The 26,987-nt window shown below is 46.8% G+C and overlaps 1 protein-coding gene across 1 annotated transcript; it reads right to left on the bottom strand.

The window, feature by feature from the left end:
* Positions 1–5,723: 5,723 nt before the first annotated feature.
* Positions 5,724–26,664, bottom strand: GPI (glucose-6-phosphate isomerase). Its single transcript, XM_088451100.1, has 18 exons — positions 26,455–26,664; positions 21,983–22,073; positions 21,676–21,744; positions 19,811–19,930; positions 19,034–19,117; positions 18,791–18,937; positions 17,046–17,117; positions 16,035–16,079; positions 15,890–15,943; positions 13,791–13,851; positions 12,379–12,422; positions 12,099–12,251; positions 11,883–12,012; positions 11,527–11,603; positions 10,677–10,805; positions 8,607–8,682; positions 7,411–7,477; positions 5,724–6,120 (listed from the first exon to the last, which is right to left on the bottom strand). The coding sequence occupies exons 1-18, from the start codon at positions 26,571–26,573 to the stop codon at positions 5,997–5,999; spliced, it is 1,662 nt and encodes a 553-aa protein (XP_088307226.1). The 5' UTR covers positions 26,574–26,664; the 3' UTR covers positions 5,724–5,996.
* Positions 26,665–26,987: the final 323 nt, after the last annotated feature.

The raw sequence follows: 26,987 nt of genomic DNA, 5'->3' as shown, positions 1-26,987 counted from the left end.
GGTTAAATCATCGAATGGCTGACTGATTACATGCCGTCAAAGGCCATGTTGTGATGGCAACATCGCTGCAGCTATTCCATGGACGTCATTAGTTAGCGGTTGAAATTGAAGCACTAGGTGCAAATAAACCTTTTTTTTTTTTTACCTACTTTTGTAGAAAATAGGTTTCAGGGCCATTCATTAATGGTTACAATCCTACCCTGATAATTTGCACTGTCCCCATACTATAGTATGGGGACTATAGTACGAGGACATAGAAATTATGCCATTCATCACGATCCGAAAAAGCTTTTTTTTTTTTTTTTTTTTTTTAACTTGAGTGTTACTGTACACCATATTGAGATGGCGTACAGCCCCAAATAGCCCTGTGCAACTGAGGGATGTATTCATATCCCTCCTCGCTGTGTCTTCCCTGCTGCTGCTCCCCACTCAACTGCACTATACCCACCGTATATATGTATGGTAGGTATACCATGTACTGCTGCATACTATCAAATGATTTTGTGCTGAAGTCAACAGACTTTTACTCTGAAAGAACCAGCCCCTAAAAGGTGCGTACACACGGGACAATCTGTACCACCAAAGAGATCTTTCAGCGAGTCATCCTGCCACATCTCCGAATATGCAAAGTTGACGATATCGTCCAGATTGGCCTGCATCCATGGACGATCATAGATATCGATATCGTTCATGCAGGAACCCGCATTGTTGTTCGTTCACTGCATAAAAATGAACGATATATCGTTACGATATATCTGTCCATGTGTATGCACCTTTACAGTCTATTAATTCTCCTGATATGTGTATAATATGTACAAGGTGCAGTGTGCGTTTTAAACGCACAAGTTCATACCTTGCTGGTATCGATCCTTCACCGTTGATGAGGTAAGGGGCCTTTGTTCCTCAGCTCGGGTCCCGAATGCCTTCAGTGTCTGCCGACAGACTATCCCATGCAGCCGTGGTTGTAATTCACGGTCTCTGGCGGGGTTCCTGCTCCCTGCGTGTGGCACATGGGATGTAGTCAGCGTCCAGACGTGCGAGATGCCGACTGTCTAAATACCGGCACCGGAATCCCGACAGCGTGAGGACGCTGGCTCCAGAATCCTGAAGGTAAGTATCGAGGGTCAGGTACTAAGGGGAAAGGGTTTGGTTTAGGGTGCGAGGAGCGGGAGGTTAGGCACCACAAGGTTGGGTTAGGGTCTGGGGAAGTCAGTATACCGACCAACAAGTGTCGGTATGTTAACCCTGTCAGGCTTCTGACTGCTAGCATTCCATACCCAACCCGCTTATCCCTATCAAATGAGTAATGTATAGAGGGGTTTAAATAGGGAAAATATGACCAATAAAGTTACGTCCTTCTGTCTAAACAGCAGAAAATGGGATATATGATGTAGGGCAGGGGTAGCCAACCTTGGTCCTCAAGAGCTACCAACAGTTCATGTTTTCCAGACCACCTAGCTGGTGCACAGGTGCTGTCATTACTTACTAACACATTTTAAAAGATCCACAGGTGGAGCTAATTATTACACTTGTGATTCTGGGAGGAGACCTGCAAAACATGCACTGTTGGTAGCTCTTGCGGACCAGGGTTGGCTACCCCTGATGTAGGGTGTTGTATCGATGGGAAAGAGGTCTCTGAACATGCAGCAGCCCGACCACAGGGATTCCCATACCCAACCCTTGGAACACAATAATACAGTTGCTTACAGGGCAGGAAGGTTAGTCCTTTGCAAAGCTGTCTGCCTGGATAAACTGCAACTACCCTAAGCAATGTGTAGCGTTCCCTTCATGGCACTGCATCCAGTTGGGCATCAGCTCTCTTTTATTCACATTCAGGACCTTATTCATAGGCGGCTGTACGGTCTACGACCGCCTCGATGTTTTGCCAGTGTGCATGCGCACGAGGGAGCCGCTACGACTGACAGCGCTGGTTGTAGCGGGTCTCTTTCCAAAGGGGGCAAGCTGTCAATGTTGATTGACAGCTCGCCCCGTTTGGAAGGCGGGCCGGGGGGGTGGCAGCCCAAATGGAGGCGTTCCCATGGGAACGCCTACCGTTTGGGGGGAAGGCCCCACTGACATCACTAGTGATGTCAGTGGAGAGCTTCCGGCTCTGACAGAGCCAGAAGCTCTCCGGGGCTTACGCCAAGTGAGACCCTACCCTAGGGTCTCGTCGTAAGCCCCGATGATCTCTGACCATCGCGACCATCACCCGAGCGGCTGTTACAGCTGTGGGTGTTAGGCTGTGGGTTAACGACCGCAACAGAGGCGGGCGGTCAGGATGCAAGTGGCCGCCCAGTTTCTGAGTGACCGCTTGCATCCTCCGACCGCCTCTGAATGAGGCCCTCAGTGTAGACGCATGTGCTCCACCTAAGTTGTATTAACATTGATAGCAACAGAATTCCTGCAGCAGAATGATTCGGGCCGATTACTTCTGATCAGATCATCTGTCTCCACTGGGTACAAGTCACTGATCGTCAGATGTACTAACCTGAGGCTTGTAAACGCACCAGAAAATGACCTGAACTACTTGCAGATAAAAAGAGATGCCCTGGCTGGTGAGATGGCTGAAACCTGCACCATACTTGCCTACTTTTGAAAAAGCATGTCAGGGAGAGTGTGACAGCAGCACCTATGAGCGTGGCGGTAAAGTGGGCGTGTACTGCTACATCTGAGGGGGTGTGTCCTAACATTGCTTTACATCCGAAGGTAAACGAGCCCCAAAGCAGTTAGTAAGATCTATTTGGTGATAAAAGCACACTGATACTTTCCAGAAAATGTATTTAGCCATAGGGATCATTGTGCCTTCTACCCAATGCAGGGAAATGATAATAATCATCCCATCTCTTTTTTTTTAATATATATATATATATATCTCTTTATAATTTTGATAGAAAATACAAAACGAGTATTAACACGCACAAAAAAAAATTTGAATAAACTACAACTCAAATATTATATAGTGAAAATAAAACTACACAAAAAATTCAAATCAAAATTCGATTGATGTGTAACAAAGATACGGAAAACAAGAATAAAAAAAAATATACAGAAAAAGAATAAGAAAAAAAGAGGGGGGGTGAGGGGGTTAAAGAAAGGTTAATGATCCCACTTTTGAATGTATATATCTGTTTTTTTTTAATACATGCCTACATTCTTGGAAGTCGCGGGAGGCTCCTGTTTTTTGGGTAGCCCCCCACACCCCTGGAAGTGTAGGCAGATCTCCCGCATCCTGCCCACTTCCTAGTGAAGCGGGAGATTGGGATGGGGAGAGTTAATGTGGCATTTGCAGATCTGTGATGAGGGGGCGGGGCTGAGCGGCATGATTTGCATCGTTTAGCCCTGCTCCTCCTTACAGACTTTTTCAGGGAAAGGGACAAGGCCTAATTATGTCAACAACCCGGCCCCGCCCTGAGAACCAGCCTGCAGGAGCAGGTGTCCAGGCTGCTCCTGGAAAGCCGACAAAGCAGGTAAGTATGCTTCATAATGTGAGTAAGGTGCAATCAGGGAGATTACTACTATTTCTGGGAGTCTCCCCGACCATGAGGGAGAGTTGGCAAGTAGAACCTGTATGGATGTTATGCCATCTGCCCAGGCAGTGCATGATAAAGAGCCGCATTACACTTATGTAATTTGACGCTACCAAATACTCAATTAAGGTGTCCAAAAATATAACCAATATCTTGGGCCATAATTAATCTATTGCCGGTCAGGGCTGCGGGAGGAGCAGGCAGGACGGCAACCGGTCAGGACTGCGGGAGGAGCAGGCAGGACGGCAGCCGGTCAGGACTGCGGGAGGAGCAGGCAGGACGGCAGCCGGTCAGGACTGCGGGAGGAGCAGGCAGGACGGCAGCCGGTCAGGACTGCGGGAGGAGCAGGCAGGACGGCAGCCGGTCAGGACTGCGGGAGGAGCAGGCAGGACGGCAGAAGCATGCCAGAGATAGGTGTGGCACCATGTGTGCAGCCAATAAGGAGTATTGCATGGAAAATCCAATATGGCTTCTGATTTTGGTAATGTGCAGTGTAGGGTTCTTTATAATTAGTGTACAGGAAATAATACTCACTGGTGTATTATAAGGGATGATGCAAATTGTTAGATATTAGAAGTCATGGCAGTCCTTTTTAGCCTCATACTTGTATAATACCCACAGGTGGAATCAGAGCTTCTTGTGAACCCACCATCAGATGGAGACTGAGAATGCTGAGGGGTGTGATGCCTATAGCCTGGGCATCCTCTACACCCTCCCTCTGGTTATTGGGGAGCCTGGGCAATTTGAGTAGCAGATGGCGCAGTTAGTGGTGGATTTGTAGTGATTACTCTGGGACGGTTTTCTGTTACTGATCCATGAGTACAAAAGACCCTAACGATTGTCACATCTACGGTACAGTATAATAAATTATACATACACATATATATATATATATATATATACACACACACACACACCTGCCAACTCTCCCTCAGTGTCAGGGAGACTCCCAGAAATCGGGGCAATCTTAGAAATTCTGACCAGCACCAAATGCTATACTCTGGCCACAAGTCTTTATATTTAACATTTTTAGGAGTCCTGGGAATACACGCAGGAGCTACGTCCAAGCTGGTGTAACTAATCATTTACACCTGTATCCTGGGGTAATTATCAGTACATTTGAGCTACCAGTATTTAATGCCAGCTTGTCCGCTTCATAAACACAGAGCCTTCTGCAAACCCACTTAGCCCAGAAATATGGAGCACCTGGGGATTCAATAGTTCCCATTGTTTCAGACATTATTGGAATGTCTTACATAACACCCCTGGCCATTTGTGTTGTAGGAGAGAGGCAGCCACCCGACCTCCCACCAACGGCAGGTTACCCTGTGTACTGACACAAGGAGCTCCTCCCAGTTACACACCATGGTGGCCGCTGGAGGTATCAACCCTTACCGTGTAGAGCAGGCCTTGCTGACCTGTGGCTCTCCAGCTGTTGTGAAACTACAAGTCCCAGCATGCCTTGCCAGAGTTTTAGCATTCCCTAATAGCAAAACTGTGGCAAGGCATGCTGGGACTTGTAGTTGAACAGCTGGAGAGCATTTGAATGGTCAAGAATATTGGTGCAGCCCACAAATCGGGTCTCTAATGTTCACCATTCACACTTGTTTTTCTAAACCTCAAATCACATTGTATATGTTACCAGAGAGATCCTTTTTACATTGAGGGCAACAATTACAGCATATTGGAAAATTCCTTCCCCCCCCTGACATTATAGCAAGGCTACTAAAAACCACTGGCAATGCCACCACTAAGCTAAGTGAGAGCTACAGTATGTAACAGGGACCACGGAACACTTCGCGCCCCATTTAACAAGTGATATGCTGGTCATCACTCGTTACTAATCATAATGGGTGCTCCAACCAATCCACTGTCATTTTTCAAACAGCCAGTAAAGAGACAGCTAGGAGCTGATTGGTTGGAGCACCATGTATTTAGTTATCTGCTTGTGCTCATTCGTTACAAGTTATTAAATGGGGCCATTAGTCTCATTGCATCCTTGCCTGCAACCACGATCACCATAGTCCTATCCTGACAGCTTGTACTTTCATTCTCTATAGTGTATAAGGATGCATAACACTGATGCAATTCCCTTCCTCCAATAACCTGTTGTCCATCAAACCACCCCCTCCCTATCCCCCATCTAAATGTCCCTTTATCACAAGCATTAGCTCATCACAGCCAGGACACTACAGATGTCGTTTGTGACTTTTATTGTGTAAACTGATCTTTGCACAGGACAGGACAATATAGACACCAGACCTAGGAGTCTGGGAGACAGCGGACTACGCAAGTGTCTGTGACCTGCTCACTAACGGAGCTCTCCCCAACTTCCCGCCTGGAACAGTGCAGCAAAAATCAGGACAGACACAAATACAAAAAACAGAGACTACAGTCAGGAAAGTGCTTCTTGCTGAAAGCAGAGGGACATCAGATGTGCGGGCATTGGGAGCTCTCCCGACCCCACATTCAGGATCTGTTCTTCTTGATGAAGTTAATGAGACCATTGGTGGAGCCATCGTGAGAGGTGACCGGAGCATCAGACTCCAGCTCGGGCTCAATCTTCTTGGCCAGTTGCTTCCCAAGTTCAACTCTGTAGAGGAACAGAAACACAATGTAATTGGGACTTTTAGTTCATTGCAGGGAAGAAGCAGATAATACCACCCTTCTAGTCTGTACTGTTATAGGACGTCAGCCAAGCACCCACATTTCATTGGTCTGTCTCTCCTTGCTTAAAGTTGAAGGGAGGGCATTGCAAAGCATAAAACGGGCAAGTTACCAAGGGCTACAGAAAGCAGAGTAGGGGGGCTTTAGTCTGAGGTGTGTCCAGGGCCAGATTAAGGCTTGTGGGGGTCTTCATAAAATTGCCATAGCCTCAAGCAGCAACTTGGATTTTGAGTGGGTTGTTTGAGACAAGGTGAGGGGGAAGGCGTTCACAGTCAGACACTACCTGTTGTGGCATCAGGCTCTGCCCCCTACCCATACACCTGTGGCATGATGTCAGTGAGGGGGCAGGGCTTCCATAGTCATCCCTGGTCCATCAGTCACTGCTGTCTGCAGCCAGAGAGGGTCCAGAGTGGTCCTGAATGTTTGTAGCAATGTGAGGGCCTCCAATGTGTAGGGGCCCCTGGGCAACGGCTCCATCCACCATGCCTATAATCCAGCCCTGGACGTGTCCTACATACTATGCAGGTAGTCACTGTGCTCAGCCAATTTTCAGTCTCGCTATGAATAAGGAACCGCTGATGAAGTGATGTCCCACAAGGTTAATGGAGGAAACTGGCCCCAATATTCATGAAAGTGCTGCTAGTTTTAGTAACAGATCCACTATAGGAAAGAATATTCTAAAGACAATCTGAATGGAAGTAACCAGAGTAAGAGTCTGTAAGGAAGACATGTAATAGAGCTGTAAAAAATGTAATAGCCACATTATGGTGACATAGTCAGGCCATGCGGCAAGTTCACCAACCCCCGCCATCAGAGGGACACCCGCTTTCTGTATTAATGCTGGATGGTATATAGGGGGTAATCAGTCTCTAATAAGATGCATTTCCATAAATCCAGTCATGCTCATGGCTCTTGTTGGCCAATAATGGGTATTCAACATGCGCCCCTCCAGCTGATGTGGAACTACACATACCAGCATGCCCTGCCACAGTTTTAGTATACCCTAATAGCAAAACTGGTAGGGCATGCAGATGTGTAGTTCCACAGCAGCTGGCGGGCAGAGTATTGTTAACTCCTGGCCAATAAGTGTGTTAAAAGGAGGATCAGAGTTCACCAGCGGTCATAAGAAACCAGGCAGTGAGAGGAGGGGGCGGATGAGAGCACAACGCTGGGGTGAGGTACAGGAGGACAGGAAGGAGGATTTGGAGATACTCACCCCCACTGGTCGTAACTGTTTATGTTCCACACAACGCCTTGGACAAAGATTTTATGCTCATACATAGCTGCGGGAGAAAATGAGATTTAATTCAGACACAGCTGAAGAGAAGAACCAGCAACTTGCAGATAATACAAAGTCAGCCTCGTTTGGCTTTAACTGAAAATTAAATCCTGCATCATTAAAATAGTACTCTAATATTTGAAAGCTAGATCTGTGGCCGGTCCCAATTCACAGTCCATGTCCTATTTTTCCTATTGTGTCAATTAACGTTTAGTGGGCGGATTCCGAGTGGCGGGCAGATAGGCGAGGTGTTAAGACTGCGAATGGGTCAGAAATGTAGAGTATAACAGGATGCAGGGTCTGGAATTCACAAGGTCACGCTGCATCCAAAGTCACGCAACTGCGCTAGCGAATGAGCCCCTAATGTTTTATAATCTTTGGAAGCAAACTTTCAAGGAGCAAATATCTATCCAAATATTGCACCCGCTGTGTGTGTAAAAAAAAATATATATATTTTTTTTTATTTAATATCTTTTCATGCCGTCAACGCAATTAACATAGCACCAAGTAATTATTAATAAAGTCTGGACTTTTACACGGTGGCCGAGTGATCTGCATGTTATACAGAGGCAGCTTTAACCAGAAAAGAGTTTCTAGTTGTGTGGGTGCAAGATGCACGGTCTGCTAATCTCAGTCTGTTTTGTCGCCCTCAACATAGAAATGTAAGTACACATGTATTTTGGGAGGGTGAAAATAAAATGACCAAAAGATCTTTTGAATGTGGAACTTTCATTACGGCAGTTTCCAAGCTGCTTCAAGTTACAGAAGTAAAATACACATGTACTAAAGCCAGGAGGTTCCCAAACGCTGCCATTACAGTCCACATTTTAAGGATATCCATTGTTGAGCACAGGTGACTTAATTACTACCTCAGTAAACTAGATTTAACCATCTGGACTAGGAGCATGCATATTCATAAAACCTGGACTGTAATGCAGAGTTTGGGAACATATGTATTAAAGCATGATATATAACAGAAGAGGGGTAGGCAACGTATGGCAATAAACATCCCAGCATTTCCTGCAACGGTTTTGCTGTTGGGGCATGCTGGGATGTGTAGTTCCACAGCAACAGGAGGGCCACACAATGCCTATCCAATATAGAATAGGAGGTTCTAGCATAGAAACACTTACCAATTAAAGCTCCCAATATGAATGGATTGAGTTTGGTGAACGCAATAGAATTAGTTGGTCGGTTTCCTTCAAAGACCTAAAGAAACCAATGCAGATAAATGAGACCTTAGCGTGATGGTGTAACACCAGTAACATCCCCTCCACACCCCAGTATGTGCAATGGAGACTGTGGCAGGTCCAGGCATAGAAAGTTTTATATTTGCAGTCTTCATGGGGGACTTGTCCTACTACTAGTAATCCAGAATGAGCCCTTGAAGGGGTTGTGCCTGTTGAAAGTCAGGATAATTTTTTTTTTATTTTTTTTTGGGGGGGGGGGGGTATGTACTAAGCCTTGGAGGGAGAGAGAGAGTACCAATCAGCTCCTAACAGTCCCTTTACAGGCAGTGTTTGGTTTGAGAGAGTACCAGTCAAACTGTCATTTTCAAAGGCTCAGTACCTAGACCAGAATATGTTCCAAAGTCACCAACAAGTTCTGTCATTAGAGGCAGCAGGTCAGAGTATCCATACAGGGAACAATGGAACTAGAGTAGGGGGATGTGGTCTTAAAGTCCTATAATTGCTGTGGGTCACAGCATAACAAGTGCCACATAAACAAGGGTGGCTCTGGTTCTACGTGTATGGCGCACACACTGTTAGGCCCAACGCCTCTAAGCACATGATGGGGACCCATTATGCAGGTTGTATGTACAGTACCACCATTCTGCTGCAGAGTCATTGTGTAGGTGGTCATTATCTCGAGTAGTCAGGTCACACAGCCGCCTCTGGCCATGCAACGGAATTGGTATGAAATACCGCCGGCCATGATTCCCGTCAGCGGCAGCCCGACAGGAGCAGAGTGCGACGCAGCGGAAGCCCGACAGCACTGGAAATCCCGATCGTGGATAGACAAGTGCCTAACCTTAACCACCCCCTTCCCCGCTGCCTAAACCTAAGTCCCCCCCCCCCCCCCCCGGGGGGGGTGCCTAACCCTCCATCCCCCTAGCCTAACCCCAAGTCCCCCCCGGGAGCCCTAAACCTAACCCTCCCCCCCCCCACGGCTGTCCGCTCGCGGAGCCCGGCATCACTACGATCGTGATGCCGGGCGCTGGTCTCCCGGCGTCGGGGAAATGTGGGCGTCTACATCTAGAGTCTGACGCCCGGCATTTCACCCTTGCTGGGATAAGACAGTCGGGAAGCCGGCTGTCGGTATTTAGGCAGTCGGCTTCCCGATTGCCTCCCCATGCAACCTACTATAAATATTACAGATGTGTCCACATACATCTCCTTGTGCATTAAACAGCCCTCCTAGTCGCAGCATGCTGTTATATGACAAGTCTGAGACTTACCCTCAATATGAGTCTTCTTTGCACAAGCAGCTTCTGCTGATCAAAATGATATGCGGCTTCTATATAGTGTGCAGCTGCATGCGACATGCTAGGTTTCAGTATCACAGCTGCATGCGACATGCTAGGTTTCAGTATCACAGCTGCATGCGACAGGCTAGGTTTCAGTATCACAGCTGCATGCGACAGGCTAGGTTTCAGTATCACTGCTGCATGCGACAGGCTAGGTTTCAGTATCACTGCTGCATGCGACAGGCTAGGTTTCAGTATCACTGCTGCATGCGACAGGCTAGGTTTCAGTATCACTGCTGCATGCGACAGGCTAGGTTTCAGTATCACTGCTGCATGCGACAGGCTATGTTTCAGTATCACTTGTGCATGCGACATGCTAAGTTACAGTATCACAGCCGCTGACACTAACGTAGCATTTGGCATGCAGATACAGCCGCACAATATAGATGCCGCATATCATTTTGATCAGCAGGAGCTGCCTGTGCGTCCTACTCACATCGCCGTGCGATCACGATGCATTTTTCACGAAAAGACGCTCTGGAGATACAGAGTAACACGCTGCTCACGCCTTGTGTAATGAGACTTGTAGCGTATGGAGGATAGATGTATGTGGACACATCTGTAAGTCACTGCCATCGTGTAGCCTCTACACTAAAGTGATGACCTCCCATCCTAGGTTAGCACACCTGAAGGTTTCCCCCTTTCCAGCAACTTGGGCAGCATAAGGTAGACTCACCTTGTGTGGGAGCAGTTTATCCAGCGCCTCCCCACTCAGGCCAGAGGCCTGCAGCTCTGCCTTGGCTTCTTCTGTGGATTTGCCCTTCATGAGAGCCTCAGTCTGTGCGAGGAAGTTGGCCAAGAGAATCTGATACAAAATACACACAAGTTAGGACCCTCTTCCCATCAGTATAGAATGAAGCGGAGAGTGGAGGGGGCAGAGCATCTCCTGTACTGCTGAGAGGGTCTACTTTGATATACTTTTCACGTTACCAACAACTAGAGGCTGCGCCTCTCATTCAACATTATAGAAACAGAATTGCCAGATACCTAAATTGGTTAGAATTTTGCCACCCACTCGATCCATTTTCTCCTACCACAGCCAAAGAGATACAGGCGTTTATAGTAAGAAACTGAAGACAGCATGCTTTTGAGATTTGGGAGGGGGGGGGGCCTGAATATTGGCGCAGCCCACAGCAAACTGGTCACTTCCTCTGTATAAGCAACATTTACTTGCAGCCCAGTTTAGTGCACCACCAGTACCTCTCCTGTCCTCCAGCGACAACATAGGGCAATGGGCAGCCTTCCAGCTGTTGAACTACAAATCCCAGCACATCTTGCAACAGTTTTAGCATGGCCAAACAGCAAATCTGGCAGTGCATGCTGGGATGTGTAGGGCACTAAATTACCCACCCCTAACGCAGAGCCTACTGGAGGGGCTACAAAAGTGGTCGCATTTATGTACATATTTATCTCTTGTCTGAGACCAAATGAGAAGCTCATCCCATGTCTCTAGCTTTAACGGATTAACCCATCCAGTGCCGGAGGGAATCGTGTACACAGCGTGCGAATGCCTCTGCACGTCTCACCTTGTGATGCAGCCCATTCCGGATTGGATTCTGGGTTTGTACTGGGATGAGGAAATCGCAAGGGATTTTGCGGGTCCCTATGGTGGAGATAAAACAGGTGAGGATAGAGGTAATCTGTCACATTAAGTCACTGGTTCCCTCATTTGGAACTACAAGTCACAGCTAGCATAGTCCTAGTTCTAAAACTTTAGCATTTACATTTGGTGCAATTTTCAGCATTGTCACTAGGTGGCACTGTTGCCTTCATACTGTAGTTACAACACATTGGCATTCATAGACCCAGCAAGAACAGGCACAGACATCATTTTACGATAGGAGTATTAAAGCCTTGCTGCAATAAGCATTGTGGGATATACCTTGGTGTATGAGCTGATAGAATGCGTGTTGGCCATTAGTTCCAGGCTCTCCCCACACTACAGGACCAGTGTTGTAATTCACACGGGCACCCGACTTGGTGATGTATTTCCCATTAGACTCCATGTCTCCCTGCCAGGGAGAGAAAAGTATTTTTACTGCATGATTTACTACTGACGAACACTGGGCTCTGCAAGCGATTCAGCTGTGCCACCTACCTGCTGGAAATAGGCCGCGAAGCGATGCATGTACTGATCGTAGGGGAGCAGGGCGTGAGTCTCACACCCGTAGAAGTTGATGTACCAGACTCCCAGCATAGCCAGAATGACCGGGATATTATTCTCCAGAGGAGCGTTGCAGAAGTGATTGTCCTAGAACACACACATTTCTTAATCCTTAGACCATAGTTATAAGATAAGAAACCGAGAAATATAAAAATTCCAAACATTGGGAACATGGGTAATCGTCATAGACCCAATAACGTCAGACGCTACTCACCATCCAATGAGCACCTGCGAGGAGCTTCTCAAAGTTGTCAAAACCTGGAACAGGCATAACAAGGGTTAAGTTTAATTTAGTAAACAGGGAGCTGTGCTATACTAATTATTAATCTTGTTGGTCTCTTCTAGGCAGGTGAGGGGGGTTATGTACTAATGCATTATAAGGGCGGTATCCAATTAGCCCTGAAATCCAGCCAGACGTTGGGCACTTATGGATTTTTTTTTCGGGACCTGATGGGTCTACAAAAATAATCCCTGAAAAATGCTGTGTATCAGCCGCTGTGATGCCAAAAACACATAGGATCTGTGAACTCCTCACGGATCTGTGAACTCCTCACGGATCCTATGTTTTCAGATGAAACATCGGTTTTTTGCACAGTTTGGTAGGTTCTCTTAGGAGCAGGTATATCATCTAAGTGCTGGTCTTGGCTGGAGTAACAGGGTCTCCTCTTAAATTAGGATATTCAAAGGGTTCTTAATAAAGAATAAATAATTTTGGCTATTAGATCGAACAGCAAATCTTTCCAGATGGTTAAAATAATCAAAGCCGTACATTTGATGCGTTTTGCAGAACACCCGTTCGCTTCATCAGAAAACGTGCCACAGTTAATCAATATAGAAATTATTATTGATATTCTTGTGGACACCAGAATTGGAGATCTGTGTATAACGTCCCAGCAGCTGCTTAAAGTTCGTGTTGTGTGTAATGAAAAGCATCTTTCACTATATGCGGCACAGACTTTAATGAATGTTATCTGACGTGGTAGAACAGGTACAGCGGCCACTTAAAGCCGCAGCACTTTGAATGCTGGCAGCTGGAAGCCGGCCTGACAGCCGCTGAATGCTACTCAAGAACCGGATCAACAGACGAGTGGCCGTCCTGCGGAAGCTCACTTTATGGATTGGTAGATTTGTGCTAAAGGAAAGCGCCAATGACATCACAGCAGGTTGACTGACTGCAGTCTCAGCTTTCAGACAAGAATCAGATCCCAGAGGAGTCACTGAGTCTGGCGATACCCGGTGCGCACCTCAAACCCCCTCACCCAGCTCTGCTGCCTGTGACAGGAGCCAAGTGCTGCAAGATAACGTCACACACTGCAGCACCTGGCTCCTGTCGTTACTGAGGAAGAGTCTGGATTTTGGTGTCACACCCGGTGCGGGCTGCACCCCCATAGGTGAGGACGGCTGTAGTTTTCAGAGGCGATCACATTTTTTTCTAGCTTTAAATGACAAGTACTGAGATCCATTTTTACAGAGCTGTATTGGAACGTTGAGTTTTAGTTAGCGCAGAAGACACGCCAGGGCTACCATTGGGCGTGCATAGGCAGCCGGCTAAAGCACTAGAATAATTTACGCTGGGGTTTTCTGTGTCCTAGGAGGAAGGAGGAGGTTAAGGCATAACTTTCTTACCAATGTGAAGGGCAATTGAGAGACCGATGGCAGACCAGAGAGAGTAACGACCTCCTACCCACTTTAGAAGGGAGCGAAAAAAAATAAAAAATAAGATGTTACAAAATACTTACGATAACATTTCACTATTCCAAGACATAACATATTGCAAGGTCAGTGCTAAGAATAGATTTCCTGACAGGGACAAGGCGCTGTATGACCTTTATGTGTGTAGAGCAGGACGGCTGCTGCACTGTACAGCGTAAGAAAGGTCAGGACTGAGAATAACTGGAAGGCCAAGTGCAGGGATGGGTTAGGTTACTGGCCAGCTGTCAGGGTAGCCCAGCACTATGCTCACACACCAGGCTGCACAGAGACCAGAGGCTGCTCTACAAACACTTTCCAGCAAGGTCAGTGCACTGCTTTACACGGCCACAGGGGGGAGCATTACCAATAAAGACAATACTTTATGATGATACACACTACGAGTTACCTGTATTTACCTATACTAATGCTAGTCACATAAGGGGAATCGCTGGCACATGTACATGAAGTGTCAAATCGTGCCCAATACAATCCATTCTGAGTCACACACAAGAAACACTCCTAAGGGGCTTTGTTAGCGGCTGGTTCCGAGCCCTCCGCTCACAGTTACCATTATGGAGAGTTTATGAAGCGCGCTCCCGATTCCGTTGCAGTTAGTTAGAAGGGGTAAGCCAGGGATGTCACCTGTGGACTCTGCACTGAGCGGCCTGGGTGTAGTACATGAGTGGGACAAATCATCCTGAACACCCAAAAGTAGCAAATTAGATGCAGCACAGTGTACAGATGTGTCCTCACACTATTGCTGCAGTCACCCCAAACACCCCCTCTCGGAGCGCCAGGTACCGTACGAATCTGCTTGTGCCTAGCGACTTTCAGCCCAAAATGTGTCTTCGGTCCATATTCGCCACTTCCCAAAGTATCGCCCTATTCAATTCCAGGAGGTGATAAAGTAAAGTCAGGCTTTTTAGGGGTACAGACTGAAATTTCCCCCCCCCCCCAAAAAAAAAACCAAACCCCTGACCTTTGCTAGATTCGCCCATATGCGTGTTCATCTGTTTTACAACTGAATAAGAAGCGGGAGGACGCATTGTGTAAGTAGGCGAACACATAGACGATTGCAGCTTTTCACCTCCAATGGAATCCAGCCCAGAGCCCGAATGCATGTGACAAAACTTCTTGAGACCGCACCATTCATTTTATATCTGTGCGCGACCGAGACGGTATGTGAAATGCTACGAGGCCGCAGCCGCGGTTTTACACTCCAGGATCCGCTGTGCTTCGTATTCAGACTCCGTCGCACACAGATTATACACGTGTCGCATAGCACATTAATCGGCGCAGTCTCGTGAGACGGTTTGTCACATCTGATAGCGACTAAGGTACATTTTCAGCAGAAGAGACGCTAGGCTTATGCAGAGTCGTACAGGACCTTGTGGCTTTCGCAACATGGCATATTGAGGACACCTCTGTAGAAGAGAGTGGCCATATGCAAAAAGTATTAAAAATAAAAATGGATAAATGTAAGTGCATCCCAGCTAATAAGTGTCTATTAAAGGTTCTATTTTTACACACACACTTTTCTGCTGTTTAGACAGAAGGACATGACATGACTATTAGTTATATTTTCCCTATTTAATCCCCTTTATACTTTACTCATTGGGAGGGGGTAAGCGGGTTGGGTATGGAATGCTTGCAGTCGGGATCCTGGCAGGGTTAACAGACCAACACTTGTTGGTCAGTATGCCAACCCTCCCCCTCTACCTACCCAAACCCACCCTGTTTGGTGCCTAACCTTACCCTCCCCCCTAGTGCCTCACTCTAACCCTCCCCCTCATCGCACCTTAAACCTAACCCTTCCTCCTTCGTGCCTAACCCTCCCCTAACTCCGGGATCCCGGCGTTGGCATCCCGGTGTGCTGACAGTCGAAATACCGACTACATCCGGGGGTTAAGCAAGGTTTGCCAATTTGCAGCACATTTTAGGTGATTATATTGGAAGAGGAATAGAAGTAACAAACAAGGACAATAAAAAGGAAAGTACTCCCTTGCAACAGTCTGAGTTGAGGACATACTTACATCCCAGAATTCAAACATATTGGCCGTGTCTATGCCAAAGTCTTTTACTTTAGGCTGTAAAAATAAAGACATAACAGAGAAAGATATATTACCAACCAATACGCTGTGTGTAGGACGCACAGCGACACCACGAATGATTACTCACTGCGTTGGTAGATAGGGCCACAAAGTGCTTGGCCACCGCGGATGCCTGAAATACAACAGGGGACGCGGTGTCAGAACAATGAGTGGTGGTTAATCCCTGTGTACATTAGTAGCCTGGCAGTAACAAGGCTGTGGATTGTATTGCAGGGTCAGATTTCTTGACCAACACCAAAGTACAGGTCATCACGCCAGGGAAGGCCGGCATTACAAGTCAGGGATTCAGTTCGCCATGTGCCAGCATGGGCAGGAGAATGCACGATGCTTTCTATGTACTGTAAGGGGCTGGATCACATATCCTCGTAGAATGGATAAAAACCCAAGAAGCCATTGTAGACTATTTTATACCATTGTGGGGGGGTTTTGTCCTCTCTTTTACAAACAGACTAGTGTGGTAGCGTGTTATTGCAGGAAGATCCAGTAGGGCCAGGTTGTGCATGTGTAGGTGTTGTAGAGAGTGCTTTCACTGCACAATTCAGGTATCCATTCCGGTCTTTAGGCGGCCTGGCTGTCCCTTAAATGGACAGCGGTGTCCAATCACATCCTGCGTTTCATTATTACAAGGCTTAAAAGTCCTCCAGGCATCAGCATCCCACAAGTCAGTGAGAGCCGCAGGCTGGTCCAGAGGAGTTTGCCGTCAGGCTGGTGAAGAGGATCCAGAAAGGCTAGGAAGGTGACCAGGCCAAAGCATCGGTCACCTGAACACAGGGGATGGACCAAAATGATCTGCTGAGAGTCTCTGGTGATGGTAGGTAGGTGGGCAGGAGTCCTCCAGGACACATCTTCTCTGTACCAAGCAGGATGGCAGAAAATCCTTCTGATGATACAGTATTATGGGTCAGCTTCCATCTCTGCTCCCAGTCAGGATACCCATAAAGGAGTATTAGCATATGTACTATAGAAAACGACATTATAGGGACAGATCTACCTCATCCTGATTATGTACAGGTTACTACCAGGCTTCTATTATATGTCACACTACAATGTTAGTATACTATTTATTCCATGTACTCACATCTTTGGCGGATTTCAGGAACCACTCCTTGGCGGTTTCGGCGTTGGTAATGGTTTCCTGGGTTGTGAAAGTCTGGGGGAGAAGAACAAAGTGTAAGCATTTAATGTGTGAACAGGAGGGATTGTTAGTCTACACCAGATAGTCCCTATGAAATACAGAAGGGGAAGTCCTGTGATCGAATTGCTACCCCACCTTCCAACACAGAAACAGCCAGTGCAGTCTCCTACACAGAAGGAGGGGGAGGGGGAGGGGGAGGGGGGTAATCATTTTTACTCCTGAGCCTTCGTAGCTAGATCAGCTGTGCGGCTTAGAGCCAATAACTGCCCTGGGCACGAGTGCCATCTGCCCCCTGTAACCCATCCGCAGACTACAGCAGGACCTCCGCAGCAAGGGGAACGGAAGAAAACTCAAGAGCACTGATCTATTTTAATAGATGTATTATGTCTACAGCGCCTCTGCGAGGGCAATCAGGAGATGGGCCCTGCCCTACAGACCTCAGTAATGGATTCTATGGGGACTATTTACTAAGCCTTGGATGGAGATCGTGAAAAGTGATAAGGTGCCAGCCAATCAGCTCCAAACTGCCATCTCACAGGCTGTGTTTGAAAAAAAATGACAGTTAGGAGCCGATTGGCTGGTACCTTATCACCGTCGACTTTATCTCCATCCAAGGCTTAGTACATAGACCCCTATAAATACTGAAGTAGCAGAAAGTCTGCTAGGGAAATAGTTACTAGTATATAGAGGTAACTATATGCAGTCCTACACACTAATATGGAGCAAAGTTTTTTGTTTTCTCTTCATTTTCCCTTAGAGAACAAAAGTAAAATAACTTATTTAAATCACAATGTAGAACATGTAGCCCCCTGAGTTAACACAATGGGGAGTGAGTTTGAAGATACATGGAAAGTACTATTGTTAATACTTCTGCAAGAATTCCTTTTGCGATAGAGCAACAATTACTACCCAGAACTAGTCATTTGTATTGTCAGGTCATTGCATTGATTTGTGTCACTCTGGGTGTCATTTAGAAAGAATGAGTACAACTAATAGAAGACGTCGCTTACAGAAAGACCTGCTAATAACGGTCACACATACACGCAAGGCCCATAGCAGGAGACATTCCGCTTCTTGTGCGCACGCCCAGCGCTCACTGTAACCAGCCGCCATCGGCAGAAGATGCCCGCGCCATCAGGCCCCAGTAACGAGCAAGTGTTATTACAGTGGCAAGTGAAGCGACATCTGATTTGTGCATATTCTGCCTCCGGTATATTATACAGCACACGGAAGGTTAACATGCCAGTCCTGCTGTATTCTGCTACGAGCCCCACCCCTGGCACTATACAAAAGAGGCAGAGATTTAAATCTGCAGAGTCATGAATGGTTTGCAAAATACAAACATATCTGCAAGTGTTTCATCCAAGTACAAGGCTCCTGCTACAATGAAGCACGTACACCCCTGTAACCGGTTATAGGGTGTGATGCCGGGCAGCTAGTATTACATGTTACAGGCTATACAAAACGTGGGCACTGGTACATGAACGCATTATAATCGCTACCACAGTGCAATGTAAGGGCTTAGTAGAATTAGTTTCTTATTATAACTGTAGGATCTGCCATACTGTGTATTATAAAGGCTGACACCAGTGAAAAGCACAGAATTGCTGCTTTGGAGAATACAAAGTCCAGATACAGCTGTGTGTAAGGCGGAGAGTCAGAGATGCAGAGAACGGTTTAATCGTTACCTTGGATGCGATGATGAAGAGCGTGGTCTCAGGATTAAGCTCAGCCAGTGTCTTGGCCATGTGGGTGCCATCAATGTTTGATACAAACCAGACCCGGGGGCCACCTTTGGAGTACGGCTTCAGAGCTTCTGTTACCATCAGTGGTCCCTGAAATACAATAGTGGCCCATGTCTTCTAAACTGGACTCCACACACACACACACAAATATAAAAATCCTGCACAACGCGCACAGAAGTGTCTTACCAGATCAGAGCCACCGATGCCAACGTTCACCACATCAGTCACGGCCTTTCCAGTGTAACCCTTCCATTCGCCACTGCGCACTTTCTGCAAAGGCAAAAGCATTTGTCACGCAATACTCTTTGGGTAGGGGGGGGGGGGGGCAGAGTTCGAATCCCGGCAGCGCCTGGCCGACATAAGCAGAGTTCCCGGCAGCGGAAGCCCGACAGCGCTGGAAATCCCGATCGTCCGTAAGGTATGTATCTACTAACCTAACCCCCCTTAGGGGTGCCCAACCCTAACCTTCCTCCCCTCCAACCCCCAGTGCCTAACCCTAATCTCCCCCCTTCCCCGCTGCCTCAACCCAAGTCCCCCGGGGGGGTGTCTAACCCTAACCCTCCCTCCCCCTAGCCTAACCCTCCCGGGGGGGGGGGGGAAGGGGGTGCCTAACCCTAAGTCCCCCCCCGGGAGCCCTAAACCTAACCCTCCCCCCCCCCCCCCCGCGGCTGTCATCCCGATCGAAGGGATGCCGGGCGCCGGTCTCCCGGCTTCGGGTCTATGACAGGCGTCTAGATATAGACGCCGGTCATTTATCCCACGCCGGGATAATGCAATCGGGAAGCCGGCTGTCGGGATTAAGACAGTCGGTTTTCCGATTGCAACCCCTGTACACACCCCTCTTGTGCAGCCATATGGGAGAGGGGAACAAAACCACTACCAAAAGTAGCTCAGTTCTACTAAACAGGAACCCGGACAGAAAGTCAGAAATCCACCAGTCCTCCGGTGGAAGTTGCACGGTACCTGGCAAAACCCCTTCATTTTCTCCAGGACAGCATTGACCTCTGGCATAACATCTTTACCGTCCACGTGTATAGGAGTGTTTGACCGGTTGCGCAGAGCAATATGAAGCACAGCGCGGTTCTGTAGGGAAAAGGAACAAGACAGCTGAGTTTTGGCACTGGAGAACAATTCACCATCTACAGAACACTCACATACATTAAACTTTTGATGACTGTTCAGCATTACAGTATATGTACAGATTTTTTTTTATTTTTTTGTGCGTTTTGATGGCTGGAAATTAATATTTTAGTAAACTCATCCCTGTAAGACCTAACACCATGAAAGTGACCCGAATTACAGCCATCACCCATAGAACAAGTGACATCATTGCGGTAAGCTAGACGGATTCAGGGACACTTGTCCTCTGTCAGGGAGGGAAATAGAGAAGCACATGAGACTGACGGCCGAGTATTTATGGCAATTAAAGGTGGGGGATGGGATAAAGATAGAAATATACGCGTTTGGACAGATTCATACAATATAAATGTTTTATCCAATTACCTTTATCTCAGGACTAGATATAGCTATTAATCGCAAACATTTGTCTTCCAGATAGTTTGTGGTTTGGCAGGAGGACAGCAAACACGACACACCCAGGGACAGAGCCCAGAACCGCTCCATACAATGAGCGCAGCCTCAGGCGAACTCTAACTTCTCGCTGTGAGCCACTCCCTATTCGCTCTATACAGATGATTGCCGTTACAGCGAGGCCTAGGAACGGAGGGGTTCAGGGCAGGAAACGAACCTGGGACATGGACTTTCATGCGGATTAAAGAGACAGAATATTAAAACAAAAAGGGAGTGGGAAGGGGATCTGGGACCACCTCCGGATGACTGCTGCTGGGAGGAGGAGAGGGAGGGGATAGATACGAGTTCCATCTCCACACGAATTAAGGAAACTGCATATAAAACTTTACTATCGGTGGTATTACACACCGGATAAGCTCCAAGATGTTCCCTACCTCCACTCTGTTTGCAGGAGTGTGGTCACAGAGGAACACTCTGCCCTCCTATTGTCCCATTTTGGAAGGAGGTTCCCTCTCTGGCCTCTCGCTCCCCTTGGAGCCTTGGGTGTTACCGCTCTCGAGGCCATTTCTGGATTTAGATCTCTCTGAATAAATGGTTCCCGCCTGTTTTAGCCGCAGCTAGATCTTTAATAGCTAGAAATTGGAAGTCCCAACCCTCCCGTAGTTTCTGCTCTTAGGAATTACATTTGATATATCACGAGCTTGGAAAAGATTGCCTCTTACCTTCATGATTACCCTCACAGATTTGAACTCGTCTGGGGCCCCAGGCTCTTGTGAGAAGGTCCTAGCTCACCTCCCTCCCCTGGTTTGGTGCCACCTTTGTGTCTCTGGAGATACTAGACTGTCTGTCTTGCCTTTCTCAGGTCCCCCTCATCGGTCTCTCTCCTTTGTGCCTTAGTAAGCTTTACTCACATCACCAAATTACACATGAGAAGTGATGGTTTTATTTGATTTGTACCTGTTTTTTGTTTATGTTGGTTTCTTTTCCCCATTACTCCCCTGCCCCACGCCTTAAGTTAGTGTTATATTTTACAACATTTTGGAAAAAATTGCAGAAACAGTTCAGATATACATTCTATATCTTTTTTTTGCTGTCGATTTATATTGTTTACGGAAATAAAGAATAAAATTTAAAAAAATAAAAAATAATAATTAACAGATTGTGTTTTTGTTGAACTGTAAGGGTCACTGATCAGGTGGTTTTTTTTTTTATTATTATGATCCTTTATTTACTTTTTTCCACCGTCAGCCATTCACGCCATTAGCAGTTGTAGGTGGGGAGAGTGTTAGGAACCGTACCTCAGTGAAGTTGATCTTTTCTGCGCAGAACATTCGTTTCCTGGCGCTCTCAACTCCCCTGGATTTGGCCTGCAAGGTGTAAGAATACCATTAGGCAGAGATCGGGACAGACAGCCGATGTCATTTATATCTGCACTGGAAGACCGTGACATCAGTGAGGCAGGTCTCAGTGAGGTTACGAGTACCTACGTCATCAACAGCAGGGCCCCCTGCAGGCCCTCTAGTGTAATGACACCTAGTGGAGTGTTTGGGACACCCAGTCCTAAACCGTTCTGTCCTAGAGAATGGGATAAGAGAAATACATTACCAGCTCCAATAGCATCTTCAGAGTCTCTTCTTCGATCAGATTCTTAGAGTAATCCACCAAGATGTCGCCTTCCCCAGTCACAAGGGTTTTGCTGTTGGGAAACACAGAAGGGGAGAAGGCTTCAGTCTGGCTGCAAGTAGTATGTACATACAGTATTCTACATAGTCAGTATACTGGGGGAGAGGGTTATACATTCTACTATGGGGGGGCTACTGCCCCAGCTTTAAATTAGCTGGTCAAGAATTAGACACTAATATATAAGCATCAGATTTACATAACAGGATTTATCTTAATTCGCCTACTCTCCTGGGAGGTCTGAGAAGATCCTGCTTTTTTTTTTTGGGGGGGGGGGGTAATGGAGTTGCCCCCCCAGCCATCCCCCTGGATCACGCTTCATGAGAGGGATTCTTCCCAAGTCGTGTCCGCTTGCACATAACCACACGCAAGCAGTAGCTCTGCCCGCCGTCCGAACCTGAAAGTAAAGTGTTCATGCGAGTTATTACCGACGCTGGGATGGGCTCTTATTGGATCCCTTGTCCCAGGCAACCGCACTTTAATCATTTCAAGGGGGGGGGGAAGAAAATAAATAAAAAACACCCTTATTGCTGTAATTTGCGCAAATAAGAATTTTCGTTTTGGGCACACACCAGGTTTAATGAATACGGCCCTTTGAACTACAAACAAGGTGCTTGTACCAGTTGCTCCCATAGTAAACTTCTGTATTAGACAGAGGGAATATTACAGATTTAAGGGTCTTATTCGGAGTAGGGACAAAAGCAAGAAAAGAGCCAGTGACTGCACCTTGGTAACACCATGCTACACTGCAGGTGGGGGAGATGCAACATGGAGAGAGATTTAGAAACAGCGTGTCCAAGCTCACATCTAAATTGCAGTGCAATACTAAAGCTGCCCAGCATTTGTGGGTTACATGCAAAAGCAGCCAGTATTTACCCTGCATGTGAAAACAAGTTACTTGCTCTTAATTGCTTTACTCGCAACCGAGAACTAGACCCAAGGAGTCACCTCAGATTTCTGCGACTTATATACAAGTTTTTTCGTACATCAACACAAAAATAATCCGGCTTTGACATAATGGAATGGACAGTCAGGAAAAGGTCTCACTTAAATAAAAGAATCAAGGCAGATTGTTTCATAAATGGGCAAGTTTCCATTAGTCAGTAAGTACCCATCCCTGCCAGGTCGCCAATTCGTTTATCACCCCTCCAACCAGTGTTATGTACTAAAGGGCCTTTTGCTGGACTGATTTAAGAACCCCAGGGAGCACATTTTGGTCTGCTAAAGTGATGAATGTTGCAGAATTTCAGATTAAAGAGTCCTCTATATAAGCTCCTACTACAACCGGGGAAAAAAAAAAAGCCTATTGGCAAATGACCCCAGTAATAGGATCCATCCCATTAATCAGCATTAGTCTGCACAAGTATAAGGTAAGAGAACAGTGTACACCTGATTAATACTCAGGATGGGTAAAATGTTATGTACATTCTGGCTTAGCACAATGTGAGGACCAGTATATAATAAAGGTCAAGTCTAATATTTGATTGACACCTCCCAATTATCCTAATCTGAGGGGGTCTGTGCTAGTATCCAGGACTTCAGCATCTTCGGCTAGAATGTTGGGCAGTGTCCCAAGGATAAAGTGTGCCTACAGCAATGCGTTTGACTTGGAGGCAAGGAAATGCTACACCCCACTATGTAGGTTTTTTGTTTGTTTGTTTGTAACTTTCCCCATGCAGAAATCTGGCCATAGTAAACAGAAGACCACCCATACCCGACGCCTCCCCTGCATCAGATCTCCATCACACCACTCTTACCCCATCCACAGGGCAGGAAGTGGCACATTTCATGCACAGGAATAAGGTTTCGTCATTGCAGAACTACAACATTGCTTAAAAATGGTGACATTACTGTACAATACAGGCTCCTGTTATGTAAGCAGAGGCTGTATTAGGAAACCCATATCTGCTTGGCGATTACAGAATCCACAGTTGTCACCCTTCCAAGTGTCAACGCTCAGCAGCGTCTAGGCCAGCTAGGGTGAGACCAGCAGAGCTTTGAAGGTTATGCTAAATATAGCTGGGAACGATGGCAAAAATATAGATCACCTACCACAGATAAAACGCATATGTACCAAAATGAATTATTAATTTACCAAGAGGATCAGATTGCCAGAGACCAAATACTTACACTGAATATTAATGCACTTTTGACATCATAATACATAGGAGTTATCTGACGTAATAGGTTCAGACATTTTTGTGATAAAGCCTTAAGCATCCTTCCATCCGGTCACATCTCGTCCCAAGTAACAAAACACTTGCTCCTACCACGAGGGGTATACTCTGCGTACGCACAACCCCTGGTGCAAAATATGCACCAATGAGAATGATCGGCAGCCAGTTCGATTGGCACAGTGCATCTTAATCCCAATAACTAAAAAGTTTAGTGTGGCAGCTTTAATTGATATTTGCATTCAGTCGATGGCAGGAAGAGAGATCCCATTTGATGTTTAAAGGGGAAAACAGATGTTCATATCATTTATTTTGTATTTGCGTCTGTATTTTACATTGTAACTGAAGCTTTAGTATTTGGTAACACTGCCCAGACACATACAGTGCTATGTTCTGTACAGTAACTTTGGAATTAACTACTAACAGTCAAACCATATACCACGGTGCAGGCATTAAATGTTCCTTCCTGGCATAAAATTGGCACATACACAACCCATGCAGAGATGGGCGTATATTGAAAAGCATCTGGCACAGATTACTGCACCCTTTGTTTTTGGGGGGTGCATTTTGCCTCCAACTCAGGATTCTGTGGTCAGTTCCGCAAATGTAAAACCATTGACCACATCTTACAAAATACGGTTTGCTTAGGTTAGGCAAGCGCACGCCACACCGCAAAGGAGGATGGTATTGGTGGCAGAAGAGAACTGAATATGTGTATTAAATGCCTATTTGGCAGGAGGCGGATTGGCAAAAGATTTCTATCGCATGTGCCATTTATGCAGAGGTTTAAAATAAACTAAAAAAAAAAAAAAAACAACACTATATATGACAGCACATGTCATTTTGTTCCAGCCAACTCCACAAAAACTTTCTAACAGCATATTTCATTGCGATGCAAGACATGCAGCAGACACAGGTTACAGTAACATACACACTATGGGATCACATGCCTTAAAACATTATGGGGTCTATTTACTAAGCAGTGTTAGGAGACAGAGTGAAAAGTGATAAGGTGCCAGCCAATCAGCTCCCAACTGTCATTTTTCAAACACAGCCTGTGAGATGACAGTTGGGAGCTGATTGGCTGGCACCTTATCTCTTTTCAGTCTGTCTCCTAACACTGCTTAGTAAATAGACCCCTATATTTTTAACGCCAGCAGCCTGATGTGAGAGCAGATGTAGACTACACGCTGCAGACTATAGAAATACACTAACTGAAGTCTGCAATGACAAGTCACTTTCCTAGTTCCACAACAAGACAACAAATTGGATAGAACTGTGCAAGTCATCTCATCATCGCCTGGGGAATGACTGTTTAACAGCGGATTCAACACTAACCTTCCAGAAACGCAAGTCTCATATTTAGAGACTGAAATGCAGAATCATATTACAGGGACCAAAGGATTTAACCCGTCCCTGAAAGATGACCAGAAGAGCTTACAATCAAAAGGTGGCCTGGTATTAGAAGAGCACAGGAAGATGCCAGAGGGGAGTGACAGTAATCAGCACCCAGCCCACATACTCCTGCGATGTGCTGTACAGGAAAGCGAGGGGTCCCCAGACTTGTAGATGTGAGCTGGTGCACGTACTGACCTGCAAGGATGAATGAAGGGCACACACATGGCAGGAAGGGTTCCTGGTCATACATCCCTGGGGGGGGGGGGGGGGAGGGGTCCCTTCTCCAACAACCATATTCATTCATTGGCACCAGCCACACATCAATGCTACAGGTAGCAGACAGCACATCAGCAGTGAGGGGGGTTAACCTGGCAGTGTTACATTGTATCAGTGATGGAACCTTACTGCACAGACCCTTTTGTTTGCAGGGATGAGCAACACGTGAGGATGCTACAGATGTGCCCAGTTACATTGTAGCTGATCACGCCAAACATGCACACATTGCGCCATGCAATTCCCCACACCTGCATATGCTACAGTACACTATGACACTGCGATCGCACCATGCATTCGTATGGAGGCGCAGTCACGCACGCAGTGCACCAATCCACTCACAGGCACGCTATGCATGGCACGATTTGCCACACCAACAGCAAGTATATAGCTGGGCATATCTGTATATGACATCACATGGCCCCTGTACCAGTATAAATGACATCACATGGCCCCTTTACCAGTATAAATGACATCACATGGCCCCTTTACCAGTATAAATGACATCACATGGCCCCTGTACCAGTATATATGACTTCCCCATGACATTACCTGAATTTGCTGAACCTGTCCTTGTCAGCATCAAACATCTTCCTCATGGTGAGGGTGGCCTGGTTGCTCTCATAGAACTTGGCCAGCTTGTGGTACACAGGGTCACTGGTGAGGGCCATGGCTGGGTCTGTGTGTTGGGGAGAGCAGGAGAGGTGTGAGGCTGGAGGAGGACAGGAGAAACCGAGCTGCAGCTGCCTCTTATAGTGACCCAGCAGCCACCGCGTCACCCAATAGGAAACGTCCCATAGCCAAGCCCACTGACTCACCCAGTCACCAGAGGCCGCTCCTCCCATAGACACAGCATAGGACTGAGAGTGTCTGTGCTGCTGTCAGCGTGTCGGCCATGTTTGTGTAGACCACCCAGTCACCAGAGACCGTTCAATCCATAGACAAAGCATAGGACTGAGTGTGTCAGCGCTGTCGTCAACAGGAGAGCGTGGCGGCCATGTTTGTGTAGACCACCTTGTCACCAGAAAACCCGCCTACCATAGACAAATAATAGGACTGAAAGTGTCTGAACTGCAGTCAGCAGG

This window comes from Taudactylus pleione, unplaced genomic scaffold (genome assembly GCF_031769625.1).
Source record: "Taudactylus pleione unplaced genomic scaffold, aTauple2 ptg000537l, whole genome shotgun sequence".
Taxonomy (NCBI): Eukaryota; Metazoa; Chordata; class Amphibia; order Anura; family Myobatrachidae; genus Taudactylus; species Taudactylus pleione.
The sequence above is the reverse complement of the archived record's forward strand: the minus strand, read 5'-3'. Positions and strand labels throughout refer to the sequence as shown.

Coding starts and splice junctions, on each gene's coding strand:
- GPI (XM_088451100.1), bottom strand. CDS start 26,573: ATGGCCCTCACCAGTGACCCTGTGTACCACAAGCTGGCCAAGTTCTAT. Junction 17,118..18,790: donor TCTTCATCATCGCATCCAAG/GTAACGATTAAA, acceptor CTTCTCCCCCAG/ACTTTCACAACCCAGGAAAC. Junction 12,013..12,098: donor TCGCGGCCTATTTCCAGCAG/GTAGGTGGCACA, acceptor TCTCCCTGGCAG/GGAGACATGGAGTCTAATGG.